Source organism: Delphinus delphis, chromosome 6, assembly GCF_949987515.2.
Source record: "Delphinus delphis chromosome 6, mDelDel1.2, whole genome shotgun sequence".
NCBI classification, from domain to species: domain Eukaryota; kingdom Metazoa; phylum Chordata; class Mammalia; order Artiodactyla; family Delphinidae; genus Delphinus; species Delphinus delphis.
This window is the reverse complement of record NC_082688.1, coordinates 19404893-19420674: the sequence shown is the minus strand read 5'-3', so window position 1 is coordinate 19420674 and position 15782 is coordinate 19404893. Positions and strand designations below refer to the sequence as shown.

At 43.4% G+C, this 15782-nt stretch overlaps 1 protein-coding gene across 1 annotated transcript; it reads left to right on the top strand.

Moving 5' to 3' along the window:
• Positions 1-6943: 6943 nt before the first annotated feature.
• On the top strand, positions 6944-12965 carry ATP6V1G1 (ATPase H+ transporting V1 subunit G1). The gene is made up of 3 exons (XM_060014263.1): positions 6944-7116; positions 10666-10766; positions 12667-12965. The coding sequence occupies exons 1-3, from the start codon at positions 7035-7037 to the stop codon at positions 12838-12840; spliced, it is 357 nt and encodes a 118-aa protein (XP_059870246.1). The 5' UTR covers positions 6944-7034; the 3' UTR covers positions 12841-12965.
• Positions 12966-15782: the final 2817 nt, after the last annotated feature.

The window sequence follows — 15782 nt, the reverse complement described above, 5'->3', positions numbered from 1 at the left end:
AATTTAATTCTTAGACGAGCCAGAAGAACGTAGAAGGGTAGAGGAAATTTTCTTCCTCCGTAACAGCTCGCGAGGAGGATAGGATGTAGCTTTAGTGACTGTGTAACCGAGCAGGACCCTATGGGGCCTTCCTGGGACAGGCAGTCCCCCTTGTCCTCTGCTTTAGCTCCTCTCTGAAGTACCTAGATAACAGTATTTGATGCACATTTCCTGAGTTGTTTTGCAGTGGTGAACCCCTCCCCACCACCACCAAATGGAAGCCCCAGGCCTCCTGGAGCCTAAGGATTGACAATATTAACCCCTGTGACACCACCCTGCTGCCTCACCATCAGCCAATCAGAGAACTGTGCACAAGCTGATCACGTACCCTGTGAATCCCCCCACCCTGCCTCCTGGCCTTTAAAAATGCTTTGCTAAAACCCTTCCGGGAGCTGGAGGCTTCTCAGGGCATGAGCCACCACGTCTCCTTATGTGGGCTTTCAATAAACCTTTCTCTGCTCCAAACTCCAACGTTTCAGTTTGTTTGGCCTCTCTGTGCATTGGGCACATGAACTTGCGTTAACAACTGGACACAATTCACCCCAAAGCTGCTGCAGTTAAGAGACCCTGGGACAGCTGACAAAACCTGACGGAAGGTGAGAATCCTTACCGTGTCAGTCAGTCTCCTGGATCTCTGCCTGCAGGATTTGTTGGAAATGAGAATGGTAAGAGTTTTCCTCTTTTCTAAAATTGGATTAGCAGGAAGAAACATTTGTAGGGCTAGGTCCTTGGACTCAGCAACTGTTGGTTTGCAATTCGATTGAGTACTCTTGGTTTGTTGATCCTTTTCTTCCCAGAGATGATCTCTGTTTCTCTTTGTTTCTGTCTTTTGTGTCCTTTGCTATAAGGAGGAAAACCATTGGTCTGATTAGGTTTTCCTTTTGTCTTGCTCTATGTCTTGAGAACTTGGCTTATGAACCCATTGGAATAGTCTCTCTGGTCTCTGCCATCCGGAAGGTGCACACACTGGTGTGCATTTGGCAGCCAGTCAAATAGACTGGGATTCCTAGCGGTCCCTTTGTCCAGCTGTGCCACCTCTCAGGGGAGTTTGTCGTAAGGGGTCCCAGTCCATAAGAGGCCTTCATCATGTCAACCTTTGTTGCTTTATTATTGATGCAATAAAGTTCTTCACTTAAAAAAATTTATTTATTTATTTGGTTGCACCAGGTCTTAGTTGCAGCATGTGGCCTCCTCAGTTGTGGCAGGCGAACTCTTAGGTGCAGCATGCATGTGGGATCTACTTCCCTGACCAGGGATGGAACCCGGGCCCCCTGTATTGGGAGCGTGGAGTCTTATCCACTGCGCCACCAGGGAAGTCCGCAAGGTCTTCACTTTTTAAGACTGTTTTTGGACCTTTCTGGACCTTGCAAGGGCCACATCCTTTGCAGTCTCCTGTGCAGACACCTCTTGCATCTTATTGGTTTGAGTTGCTATTAAGACTTGTCAATGGCCAGAAGATGGATCCTTTAAATTGAAAAAACTTCTAAATTGGTAAACTTTTTAGAGAGCTCTCATCATAAACAGCTGTTTTATTGGTACCTGTGAAAAGAGCAAATTAAAAGGTGGACACAATGTAACAGCTAACCTTAAGCATTCTAACAACAACAACAGTTTGGGAAGCCTTATGGAGTCTGATTGGTGTCTCAGCTTCCTCTCATGAGTCTTACAGATGCTAGTAAAAACATTCGATTTATTAGCAAGAGAATGAAAAGAAGCTGAGAGGAAAGTCAAGAGACTCTTGCCAATAAGCTATCTGGTCATATCTGAGTCTGTGCATATCTCTCTCAAATATGATATTCCAGTCAAAGCCCTGGTAATATAACCAATGTTTCCAATTGTGCCCTGTTATAAGGAGAACAGATTCTTAGGGAACTTATGCAAATAATGATATTGAGGGAACTTATGCAAATAATGATATTGCCTGAAAATAAGAATATTCCCTAAGAGTTTCCAGATTCTAGAGGGATTAGGTAGGGAGAAAAAGATAAATGTTTAAATTCTGCTTACAAAGGTATAATTTACCAAATTGCTGTAAGGCATAGTTGGCATACGAGGAAAAGTTCCCTTATGTCTGGAAAAAAACCAGTAATATTTCAGACAAAAAGTCATAAAATTATATTCATATCCATCAGTTCATGTTTAGACAATCTTTGTGCCTGTTGCTCTGTGGTCCACTCAGAAAGTTTACCTGAATACCTGATGATATCATCAGAGACATTTTAAACTGCAAAAGATGCTTAGATGCTGACATTTAGAAATCTTCTTGACTGGCAGCTCTCAGGACTTAGACACTGGGTTTACAATTTGCTCCAATCGTTAACCTTTGTTTTTCTTTTGTCTCCATAGAAATGCTTATTAAATACCTGATTGCTTACACTTTACAGACCTAACTTTGAGAGCCCACTTGCATCACTGCTTCATGAAATGAAGTTAACTGGACTGACCTAGTGTTAGGACTAAAGGAACTGGCTTAATGAGATGGAACAATCTACCAACTCAGCTTCTGGACCGTGAAACTTCTTAAAAGAAGGGTCAAGAATGGGAATGTAGGAGAGCAAAATTTGCCGCCCCAAAATGTCTCTTTAGCTTGCAGATTATTTTGAACTGAAAATAATCAAGGCCCAATAAAGACTCAGGAAGAAACTTTGACCTTCCCCTTAACTGCCTGAAGAATTTAGATAGAGGACCTGTTACAGGAGTAGAGCTATCACCAGAGTTGTCTGCAAAGAATGTGGGCTAAGTGTGTTGGGGGAAACTCTTAGAGACCACAGGCCACTGTGAGTCCCATTGACCCTACATGGCCCAGCAGACATTTATTCACCAAGCATTTGCTTTTCCGTCTTATGTCAATTGCCTTCCTCCCCTTGGAAATCCCAAACCCCTACCCCAAATATCCTCTTTTGTCTTCAGCTGAAGATAGTATTTAAGGTGAAGATTTCAGCCATTTTGGTGAGTTACTGTTTTCCTGGGTCCCTCCATGCGTACATGTATCAAGCTTTGTTTGACTTTCTCCTGTAAATCTGTCTCATGTCAATTTCTTAGACCAGCCAGAAGAACCTAGAAGGGTCGGGGAAATTTTCTTCCTTCCCGACACCACAACCTACTTTCTGTCTCTATAGATTTGTCTATTGTGAACATTTCACATAAATGGAACTGTACAGTACGTGGTCTTTCATGCCTGGATTCTTTCACATCGTGTAATCAAGGTCCAATCATCCTGCAGCCTGTACCCGTACTTCATTCCTTTTTATGAACATCTAGTATTCATTGTAAAGATAAGACACATTCTGTTTATCCACTCATCAGATGATACACATTTGAGTTGTTACCACTTTGGGGTTACTATTATCTCTTATTTAATTTAATTTAATTTTTTTTTTGGCCCTGCTATGTGGCATGTGGGATCTTAGTTCCCCCATCAGGGATTGAACCCCTGCCCCCTGCATTGGGAGCATGGAGTCTTAACCACTAGACCACCAGGGAAGTCCCATATTTATATTTAATTTTAATTTTTTAATGGAGGTAGGGTTGATGTACAATATTATATGTTTCAGGTATACAACACAGTGAGTCACAATTTTTAAAGGTTATACTCGATTTACAGTTATTATAAAATATTAGCTATGTTCCCTATTATGTTGTACAATATATCTTTGTAACTTATTTTATACATAGTAGTTTGTGGCTCTTAATCCCCTACCCCACCTTGCCCCTCCCCCCCAATGGTAACCACTAGTTTGTTCTCTATATCTGTGAGTCTGTTTCTTTTTTGTTATATTCACTAATTCGTTCTATTTTTTAAATTCCACATACAAGTAATACCATAGAGTATTTGTCTTTTTCCGTCTGACTTATTTCATTAAGCACAGTACTCTCCAAATCCATCCATGCTGTTGCCAGTGGCAAAATTTCATTCCTTCTTATGGTTGAGTAGTATTCCATTGTATATATATATACCACATCTTCTTTATCCATTCATCTGTTGATGGGCATTTAGGCTGCTTCCATATCTTGGCAATAGTAAATAATGTTGCTATAAACATTGGGGTGCATTTATCTTTCTGCATTAGTGTTTTTGGGTTTTTTGGATATATACCCAGCTCTTTTTTTTAAAACATCTTTATTGGAGTATAATTGCTTTACAACGGTGTGTTAGTTTCTGCTGTATAACAGTGAATCAGCTATACATATACATATATCCCCATATCTCCTCCCTCTTGCATCTGCCTCCCACCCTCCCTATCCCACCCCTCTAGGTGGACACAAAGCACCGAGCTGATCTCCCTGTGCTATGCGGCTGCTTCCCACTAGCTATCTATTTTACATTTGGTAGTGTATATATGTCCATGCCACTCTCTCACTTCGTCCCAGCTAACCCTTCCCTCTCCCCGTGTCCTCAAATCCATTCTCTACATGTGTCTTTATTCCTGTCCTGCCCCTAGGTTCTTCATAACCTTTTTTTTTTTAGATTCCACATATATGTGTTAGCATACGGTAATTGTTTTTCTTTCTGACTTACTTCACTCTATATGACAGACTCTAGGTCCATCCACCTCACTACAAATAACTCAGTTTCGTTTTCTTTTTATGGCTGAGTAATGTTCCATTGTATATATGTGCCACATCTTCTTTACCCATTGATCTGTTGATGGACACTTAGGTTGCTTCCATGTCTTGGCTATTGTAAATAGAGCTGCAATGAACATTGTGGTACATGACTCTTTTTGAATTATGGTTTTCTCAGGGTATATGCCCAGGTGTGGGATTGCTGGATCATATGGTAGTTCTATTTTTAGTTTTTTAAGGAACCTCCATACTGTTCTCCATAGTGGCTCTATCAATTTACATTCCCACCAACAGTGCAAGAGGGTTCCCTTTTCTTCACACCCTCTCTAGCATTTACTGTTTGTAGATTTTTTGATGGTGGCCATTCTGACTGGTGTGAGGTGATATCTCATTGTAGTTATGATTTGCATTTCTCTAATGATTAGTGATGTTGAGCATCTTTTCATGTGTTTGCTGGCAATCTGTGTATCTTCTTTGGAGAAATGTCTATTCAGGTCTTCTGCCCATTTTTGGATTGGGTTGTTTGTTTTTTGATATTGAGCTGCATGAGCTGCTTGTATATTTTGGAGATTAATCCTTTGTCAGTTGCTTCATTTGCAAATATTTTCTCCCATTCTGAGGGTTGTCTTTTCATCTTGTTTATGTTTTCCTTTGCTGTGCAAAAGCTTTTAAGTTTCATTAGGTCCCATTTGTTTATTCTTGTTTTTATTTCCATTTCTCTAGGAGGTGATACCCAGCTCTTTTGATCCTCATCACACCCTTAGAAGTGTGTACTGTCCTCCGTTGACTGACTGAATGAATTATGTTTTCTTGAAATGCCAAAAATGACAAATTTTCCCAGGAAATCATCGACTGGAATTAAAAGTTCCAGAGATCAGTCAAGTAATAGTTCTTGAATCGGGAAAGGAGTTTCTGATTTTAGCCTCCTTTCAACCCCACTCCTAACCTCATCAAATGAAAATGTCCTGAGGCAGGAATCCAGCTCCTTCTGAAGTACAGAGATACTTCTATCTAAAAGTGCTGGCATCATTCTATGCTCGTCGTGCTTGGTGAATTCTAGATCACCTGGTCCTTTCCACAGCCCACAAGATTCTCAGAGAAGAGCACAATGGGTCAGATATTCCACTCTGCAGCCCTGGCTAGATTCATACACCTTATCTCACAGTTAACAGGGATTTGACTTCGGGCAAGTTACTTAACCTCTGTGAGATGCAGTTTGGTCAGCTACAAAACGGGGTTAATAACACTACTTCTAAGTTACCATAAGGAGTTGTCAAGCGTTTAGGACACTGCTTGTCATATTGTAAACTCAACCACTGGCTTCCTACCTCCCTATTTGTGGTGGGAGACTTCTCTGTGCCATGTTGCTCCCCCCAAATCCACATATGCATGTCCTTTTCCCCTAATCACGCTCCACCCCCACTGTCTCCCAGTATCCTTTCCTGGCTAACTTCTCATTATTCTGATATCATTTTAAATACCACTTCTTTGGGAGAGTCTTCACAGTCACCTCCACACCCCCTCTTCCTTATTCCTTCGTAGAGCAACCTGCGTTTTTCCTTCATTACTTTACCACAGTTTGTAATTTTCCCTTTAGTTTAATCTGGTTTTGCCCATAAACTGCGTGCTCCACCAGGGACCTTGTTGGTCTCGCTCTCTGCTGTATCCTCAGTACCAACAGCGGTCTAGGGTCGCAGCAGGCATTCATCAAATATTTATGGAAAACACTAATCCTTTCCTGAGCTTCGGTTAAGAAAGGGAAAACACCCTTCCTCAAATCACACAGATTAGTGGCAGACTTCACCCCAAGTCTCCCTATTCCCAATTCAGATTCCAACCCAAGAGCCTGACAAGAATTTTAGCCTGTCCCTAAATATATTCCGAGTGCCAAAGAAAACTCCAAAAAGGGGCGGGAGTACAGCAGTGGGCAAAATAGGGGAAAGTGATTTGACTTGGCCCCTTCTCTCTGGATCTCGATGTGAGCTTACTGTAAAGGGAGGGATTACCGCAGTAACGACGTCGCAGAGCGGCCACAAAGATGGAACCAGAGAAAAGACAGACCTTGAAAGGGCCTTGAGCTGCGTGTGAGCAAAGAAGACAGCCACAGCAGATCCTGCGCAGGCGCAGTCAAGGCGCTCTGGTCTCCCGCCTCCGTCCCGCCCCGCCTCGCCCCGCCTCGCCCCGCCTCGCCCCGCCTCGCCCCGCCTCGCCCCGCCTCGCCCCGCCTCGCCCCGCCTCGCCTTACCTCGTCCCCTCCGAGTCACAAGACGCCAAGCGAAGTCAGCTGACGCGGCGTTGCGGAGGTCACGTGATGGTACGCGGGGCGGCGGGCGCAGGCGCAGATCTTGGGCAGCTGGGTCGGCTGACCCGAGGGGGCGATAGAGCCAATTTAGGCCTGTCTGTGGCGTGTCGGAAACGTCGCCGCAGCTATGGCTAGTCAGTCGCAGGGAATCCAGCAGCTGCTCCAGGCCGAGAAGCGGGCCGCCGAGAAGGTGTCCGAGGCCCGCAAGCGTGAGTTTGGGGTTGGGACGGCCAGGCGTGGCGCGAGTCCAAGAGTTGCGGGCAGGCCGCGGGAGGTGGTAGGTGGATGAGGCCCGAAAAACTGCTGACGGGGCCGGGGGCGGGGTGGGGATTGGTTACAATCGCACTCGCAGCTCTCTGGATCCGAGGCTTTGGAAGTCTTGTAGGTCGCCTGAGAGCTGCGATGTAGGCTAGTAGATAGGGCGTGGAGACAAAGTGGACGTCCTTCTTAGGGTCTCGGGGGTGTGAAAAGTGGATTATCCCAAGGGAACGCGTTGTTCTCCCCCTTCGCACTTACTCCTTTGGGGTCCTCCATCTCACTGTAGGGAGCCACCATCTACACTTTTGCTCAGTCTGGAAACAGTCCTTTTTGCCACGTCTCAGACCCTCCCTCGTTCGCCATGTTTAGTCAGTTGCCAAGGTTTATTTGTTCACTTTTTCTCCATTCCTGCAGCCAGCATCTTAGTCCAGGGCATCAAGTTCTCTGAGGCTCCCGTAGTAGCCTAATTCGTTAATTCCTTACATTTGTTTTTTCAATGCTGTTAATACGTGCCAAACACAGTACCTGGGACATCTGTGGTCTTTATTGCGGTATTCAAAGCCCCAGTGAAGGAAGCAAATTTGGGGTAGATTAATTGCAGGTGAGAGGAGGGCTAGAGTTGAGAAGTGTGAGGTTGCTCAAGAACTTAACAGGTAGATCGAATCTAGATTGGTGAGTGGAAGGCTTCCTCCTCTCTTCCGTTTGGTTCTCCTCACTGCAGTCAGTCATACCTCTCAATTGCGAATATGACTTCCCCACCGCCCCTATAGTCAACAAACGTTTAGTGCTTGCAGAATAAAGCCTAAATTCCTTAAGAGGGTGTAGGAGGTGCTTTTGCATCAGGCTGTGGCTTTCTTCTCTAAGCTCCCTTTTAGGTACTCGCTCCAGACACAGTGATTCCTCAAAAGCGCCTTGGTTGATTTCCCCTGCAAGCCTTTGCACAGCTGGTTCCTGATGGGAAGAGCCTTTTCCTAGGTTACTCTTCATCCTCTAACACTTAGGCTTCTTCCGATATCAAAATTTAGGCAGTAGTTCTTCCAGGAAGCCTTCCCTGACTTCATCTTTTCCCCTCAGACTAGGCTAGGAGTCCTCCGCAAGTACCTATTCCCGTCATCACTGTGCAGTAAGCTGTTTCTTCATATGGCTCAGTCACTAGACTAAGCTCCTGGAGAATAGGGACTATGTCTGATTTAACTTTTATATCTTCAGTTTCCCATCTGGTGAGATAGATGTTTCTATTCCTATTTGACAGATGGGAAAAATGAGGCTCAGAGAAAAATGGTATGACCATACCCTGGGAAACAACATAGCTGGGGTAAAATACCAAAAACTATTAATCTTAGTAATGTCTTGGTGTTCTTTCCCCCAGAATAGGATTTATACTCTTATCCCATACCCAAGTAGATTTCAAGCATGCCTCTTTTACTTTTTCAATTAGGGGTTGTGTGGTACTCTGTATTTCATTGGAAAAGCTTTCTTTGAGGGAGCTGGAGATGGGAACAAGTCTTCTATTCTTGCTCTGGTGACTGGGAAGTTCTGTGTTCCTCATGGAGTATTTCTGATCATGACCTTGACGCAGTATTTCCAGAATGACTTCTCAGAGTTTGTCCTGTGATGGCTCATCAGCAGCGGAAGTTGTATCTGTTGGGAAGCATGTGAGAATATTTGGGGGAAGTGCAAGAACAGGTATTGGGCATATGGTAAGAATGATTCTGAGTGCCTTGGAGGTAGGGGTCATATTATACATCTTCCTTTATCCCATCAGAACTGGTGCAGGGACTTGTATATCTCAGGTAGCTATTACATAGTGACTGAAAGAACTTGTTTTAAAGGAGTGAGTTTATGGCTAATATACACCTCAGAATTTGCAGTGGTTAGGAACAGAAGTATTGAGCAGACATATAATATGAAGAAGTTACTCTCTTTCTTGATCTGTAATTATGGTTGACACACCCAGTTAGGAATTGGGAAGAGGCAGCGCATGATGTGGTAAAATGGTTCAACCCCAGTTTTTCATGAAATCATTGCTTGGACCATAAACTTTTTAAAAATTTTGTATGTGGTTTGTCATTGGGAGTGAAACAGAACGCTGGCCTCCACATGTAAGGCCCACAAAAAAACAAGATTTAAAAGAAATGATTTCCTCCTCAGATATTTTTAGGTTTTCAGAGAAGCCAGTGAAAATTGAACTTTGAAGGTGTTTGCTGACAGGCGGAGAATGGTTTACTAAGTAATTAATTCAGGGAGCCATAGTTGTTGGGAGTCATCAGGACAGTGGTATTGTGAAATTATGTGGAGCTACTGCATAATGTTCAGGCTGTGTTAAAATTTGTTGGTTTGGAAAAGAACCTTGACTTTGGAATATGGCTTTGAATATATAGCAGATGAGGAAGACAAGCATGTGGGGCATTGGGATAGAAGTTGGCTCCAGCAGACCTTAAATAGTAGGCACTAAATAGTACTGGAGTAAATATATACTTGGAGAAATAGTCCTTGTGGGGCTTAGACACCTATTGTTTTAGACTAGCCTCATGGAGGATTGATGTCATGGGGTCATCACCAGTTCAAAATCCTGTTGTTAATCAGGAGGTGGAAGGTTAAATTCAGTTTCATTCACCTACATGGGTTGACTGGGATTTCGGCAGTTGCTATACAATGAATTATAACAGCTTGCTTTTAGATGCAGGATGTCTTTTACTCTGAATTAAATCCTCAATCGATTGTCTAGGACCTGCCCCCCTCCCCCACCATCCCATTTGGGTGTCTTAGAAGTTTGGTGAACAGGGAAACTTGTTGGTTGATCTTGTGGTCTGTTTTCATAAAGCCTCTGATAGAACCTAGAGAATTTTTCCAGCTCTATGTTAAACTATGCTCTTCTAAAAACCAGAGCCCCTGTGTCTCCTCACTTCTTAGATGCTTGTGCAGTCTTATGTCCAGTGCTCCCCATTCAGAATTCCTTCCCAGAACCACTTTTACTTATTTCCTTGTGCACAGGCATGGGTTTTAGTTTCCAATATTACATCATCTGTTTCATTAGTTACAGTTTAGGTTGATGTCCCTTGGGAGTGTGTTAGCCTCCCTGCTAAGCTTCTAAGCCGAGCTCCAGTTGTAATCAGCAGCATACTTAGGTGTTTACTTCTCAGGAAGAGAGAGAATTCCCCAGATGGCTAATGTCGCCCGTTTTATGTTGGTTCTTAGTAGTTGAGATTGAGAGAATATTCTGACACATTCCAAAATTTTTTGCATCATTTTTACGGTCTACTGTAGGTATAGAAGGCGGTCCTTTTTATCTAGTCACTCCTTCTGAAGTACAGTCTAGTTAAGTACAGGAGGCAGGAGCTTGTACTATTAGTTAGCTCTGAATTCTCTCTCTCTCCCTCTTCCCCATGCATGTCTCTTGAGACTGTATCTTTAAACTTTTGTGCTTGTTTATTAGAATTTACCATCTCAGTCTCTGCTTCCTCTTCTGCTTGTCTCTTAACCACTTCCTTTGAAAACAGGAAAGAACCGGAGGCTGAAGCAGGCCAAAGAAGAAGCCCAGGCTGAAATTGAACAGTACCGCCTGCAGAGGGAGAAGGAATTCAAGGCCAAGGAAGCTGCGGTGGGCTCAGTTTATTTTCATTACTGCCTTAGTTTCCTGAGGCTTCCTTCTCCTCCTCTTCCCCTTAGGCTCTCAAAATATCCAGCGTAGCTCAGAGATTCTGATTCTGGTAGAAATTTGAAAATTTGGTTACTGGATGCTTAGGCTGAATCTCTTAAGGTGATTAATTTTTAACTAACATTTGAATCCTAGTCTTCATTTATTCAGTTAAATTATTAATAGGTATAATTAGATATTAAATATAGATAATTTATAGAGATAAGTTATTTAATATATATATTGAATATAGATATTATTAAATATCTTTTGAACAGTTAATGTGTGCCAGATGCTAGAGGATCAGCTGTGAACAGAAATAGACATGGCCCTCATGGAGTTTAGCGTACAGCCTGGTGGTCAGGGACACTTAGTAATAAAATGTAAGTGATGCAAACCAACAACTGAAGAGGGCTGTAATGGTCATAAACATAAACCACATGGAGCCCCACTTTAGTATAGTCACTTATCAGTAGTATAGGCTAGACCACAATGTGTAAGATGCATATAATAATAGTACAAAAACAGATACAGAAAGTACAGAGGAAGTAGGGAAAATTCTGGAAAAGGGAAAGGATGGAGGAGGTTTCGTAGAGAAAAGAACCTCTATCAGGACTCTTGGATACAGGCAGCAGAAAACAGTTCAAACTGGTTTAAGCAAAATGGAATTTATTGACCTATATGCTTGGAAGCCCAGGTAAAGGCTAAGGTTTTTTTGGGTTTTTTTGTGGTACGCAGGCCTCTCACTGTTGTGGCCTCTCCCGTTGCGGAGCACAGGCTCCGGATGCGCAGGCTCAGCGGCCATGGCTCACGGGCCCAGCCGCTCCGCGGCATGTGGGATCTTCCCGGACCGGGGCACGAACCCGTGTCCCCTGCATCGGCAGGCGGACTCTCAACCACTGCGCCACCAGGGAAGCCCCACTTGGACCTCTTTGAGCCCTGGTTTCCTCAACTGTAGAAAGGGGAGTGATAGCCTCCTCATAGGTTATGGAGGAATAGGTAACAGGTCATATGAGAGAATGCTGTGTAAACTGATGTGTTACACAAATGTGAAGGGATATAGTTGTAAACCTTCATAATGAGGCGACAGCAGTTTAGGTGATGAAAAAATTCAGGCACAAAAAAGTGATACCTTAAGAACCTGATAGATCACATTCTAATAAATTAGGCATAACAGTTAACAATGAGAAGACAGTAGACAGTAAAAGAAAATCTGTCCATCAGTGTGTGTGTTAAGTTGTAAATGGAAACTGAAGAGGTGAGACATCCATGCATTAAAAATTTCAAGCAATAAAACAGGGCAACAATGAAGGGATAGTTTCCCTCTCACCCAGACCCACAGTCCTCTTTAGAGATAACCACTGTTAACAGTTTCTTGTGTATTCTTGTAGAATATTTCTACTTGAAAGAACAGATGTCACGTATTCTTAATACTGGTGAAACCACTGTTGAACTTAAGGGCTAAAACATTAACCAGTAATGGTGAAACTGTATATTCTTTCTAAATTGTATTGCCCTTGTGTTTGTTATTTTTTAAGAGCTTTTTTTTTTAAAAAAAAAAACAAAACACCATGTATCTACCCCCTTTAAAACCACACAAGGAGACATATTACTAACCACCAGGCCTCAGTTGTTAGGTCTTTAGGTTCATTCCAGTCTCTGGTTAAGGCTGCACGTGAGGCTGTAGAGGGATGTGACTGTGGAACCCTGACTTCTCTCACGCTCTTCAGTCATGCTGCTGATTACTTACATTCATTATGAGACTGGGTTTCTTCAAAAGTCAGAACGTTGCTTATTAAATGTTGTTCCTGCCCAGCCAGAGCGTCGTCCTGACGTTCCCTCTGTCATTGCTCCCCGACTCCAGGCTCTGGGATCCCACGGCAGTTGCAGCACTGAAGTGGAGAAGGACACCCAGGAGAAGATGACCATCCTTCAGACCTACTTCCGGCAGAACAGGGATGAAGTCCTGGATAACCTCTTGGCCTTTGTCTGTGACATCCGGCCAGAAATCCATGAGAATTACCGCATAAACGGATAGGGGAAGAGCAAAAGCGCTGTGCTGTGGATAGGCATTTTAGATGCCTTCATAGAATATGAGGCTTCGACAAGGCTTGGGTTATATTCTTGTGAAAAGGCATTAAATTATTTCTGTATATTATATAATAGGTCCCTTCACTTTTTGCAGAATAGCAATCATAGCTTCTTTGTACAAACTTATGGCCTATGCAAAGATTTTATCTTTTTACCTCACATTTCTTAGAAACTTAATGGGTATATGTTGTCTGTTTTCCTGTGCCTTTTCGCTCGAGTGGCATATTAGGAACACTGACTTTTTCTTTCTTAGATATAGTTTTGTTTTTTCTTTTAATTTTATGTCATAGCTTTATGTTGCAACTCTACTTGTTCAAAAGTTAGATCATGAAGGTTCCTTCCTATGACCTTAGATATAGTTTAAAAAAAAACAATTTTCTTAAGAAAGAAAGGGATTAAATTTTTTTTTTTTCCCTAACTCTTTCTTGAAGGTCAGGGGCTTTATCTATGAAAAAGTAGTAAATAGTTACTTGTAACCTATGTGAACAGCCAGCCTTAAAATAGTCCTTTCTGGCTAAGAGTTAGAACAGTGGGGACTAGTATTGGGCTGCTTTTGGTTTCTCTTATTTAAAATTACTAGATGATAGAATTCAAGAACTTGTTGCATGTCACTACTTGGTGTACTGATACTGTACGAATAATCATTTAAAAGTCAAGACTCTGTCATGCATATTTTTCCCCTCTGCTTCATCCTCTTTGATAATGCAAAATGCACTTTGACCCAGATGTTCTGCAGAATTTCACTAAGGAAATTAAATTAGCACATGTATCACACACATTCACATACATACTTAGAAAATATTCATGGTGCATATCTTAGCAGGAAGGAAATCACTTCCTTGGGTGATTTCACCCAACAACTGTTTTGAAAAACAGCAAGCAGGGGACTTCCCTGGTGGTCCAGTGGTTAAGAATCCACCTTCCAGGGCTTCCCTGGTGGCGCAGTGGTTGAGAGTCCGCCTGCCAATGCAGGGGACACGGGTTCGTGCCCCGGTCCGGGAGGATCCCACATGCTGCAGATCGGCTGGGCCTGTGAGCCATGGCCTCTGGACCTGCGCGTCCGGAGCCTGTGCTCCGCAATGGGAGAGGCCACAACAGTGAGAGGCCCGCATACCGCAAAAAAAAAAAAAAGAATCCACCTTCCAATGCAAGGGACAAGGGTTCAATCCCTGGTCAGGGAACTAAGATCCCACATGCCGCGGAGCAACACAGCCATTGCTCCGCAGCTACTGAGCCTGTGTGCTCTGGAGCCTGCTCGCCCTAATGAAGACTCATCGCAGCCAAAAAATTAAAAAAAAAAAAAAACCACACGCACACACAAAACAGCAAGCAACTAGTAGATCTGAAGTTTGCCTTTTATCTAGAGCACCCTGTCCTGGGGCAGCTTTGGACAGGTTATCAAGCGTGTTTCCTTCCTGGTGGGCTAAATGCTGAGTGCAGTACCTATAGTAACTTCACTCTAGCACTTAAGAATTAAATGCCCTCTGGACTTCCCTGGTGGCACAGTGGTTAAGAATCCGCTTGCCAATGCAGGGGACAGGTTCAAGCCCTGCTCTGGGAAGATCCCACGTGCCGCGGAGCTACTGAGCCTGCGCTCTAGAGCCTGCCTGCTACAACTACTGAAGCCCACGCTCCTGGAGCCCATGCTGTGCAGCAAGCGAAGCCACCACAACGAGAAGCCCACGCACCGCAAAGTAGAGTAGCCCCCGCTCGCCACAACTAGAGAAGGCCCGTGCAGCAACGAGGACCCAACGCAGCCAAAAATAAATTTATATTAAAAAAAAATGCCCTCTGACCCACTAGAAGCTGAAAGTCTTCCGCTGCAAGATAATTTCTCGTACGTAGAAACAATTGAAAGAAGGTTGTGCTGAAACTACGGGGGAATTAGAGGGCCTTTTAAAAAATTGTATCTTTTATGTGACTGAGGATGGGTGGATCTCAGGCCACTTCCGTCTCTAGTTGCTGTTCCCTCTCGCAGAATTCCTCATAAGAATTTTCTATACGAGCTTTTCCATTTTTTACTGTTCAGGCACTCCAGTTAGGCTTGCCATGCCATTGAAACTGCTTGCTCGCCAGGGTCAGCAATGATGACCTAGGTGGGGTCCAATCCTCTGCCTGCTTGACTTTCAGTATCATTGGACAGGGTTGGCTATTCCTTTTTGAGCCACCTTCTTAGCCTCCCTTCTGCAGCCGTGTGCTGCCTTGCCTCTCCAGTCTCTTGCTGGTTCCTCCGCATCTTTTCCTGTGGTTTTGTTCTTGTGTGTCTCTACGTCCCCATTTGAGACCATCTACATTTCATGGCTTTGATACCATCTCTATTGAAGACCCAAATTTGTATCTCTAACTGTTCTGAACTCTAGAATTCTCAGATTGTTTATTTGATATTTTCATTCAGTTATCTGGTAAGCATCTCGATCCTAATATGTCCCAAACTATACCTGGTTTTGTTAGGACTTTACTCTGGTATTGCTAAGTGTATCCAGACCACGGTCAGCAGTGTCCTTGACTTCTACCCACTGGATGCCAGTAGTACCCTGTCAGTTGTGACAACCAAAAATGTCCCCAGACATGGTCAAATGTCCCCTGGGGATCAAAACCACCCAGTTGACAACTACTGTTAAAGCAACAACAAAATTATTGAAAGTACCACACGATCCCTGGAACATTCTAGGTACTCAAAAATTGTGTCCTAATTTTCCAAAATTTGGTTCTCCTTTTCTCACCCTAATCATCCTTGATTATATGTCTAATAATAGCTCTTATTTGTTGGTATAGGATATACTCTGAAGTCTCAGTGGCTTAATGCAACAAAGATTTCTTACAATGTTTGATACATGTTGGGTGACCAAGGCAGCTGTTCTCCATGTGGTGATGCAGTGATTCAGATCA

Coding starts and splice junctions, on each gene's coding strand:
- ATP6V1G1 (XM_060014263.1), top strand. CDS start 7,035: ATGGCTAGTCAGTCGCAGGGAATCCAGCAGCTGCTCCAGGCCGAGAAG. Junction 7,117..10,665: donor GGTGTCCGAGGCCCGCAAGC/GTGAGTTTGGGG, acceptor CTTTGAAAACAG/GAAAGAACCGGAGGCTGAAG. Junction 10,767..12,666: donor TCAAGGCCAAGGAAGCTGCG/GTGGGCTCAGTT, acceptor CCCCGACTCCAG/GCTCTGGGATCCCACGGCAG.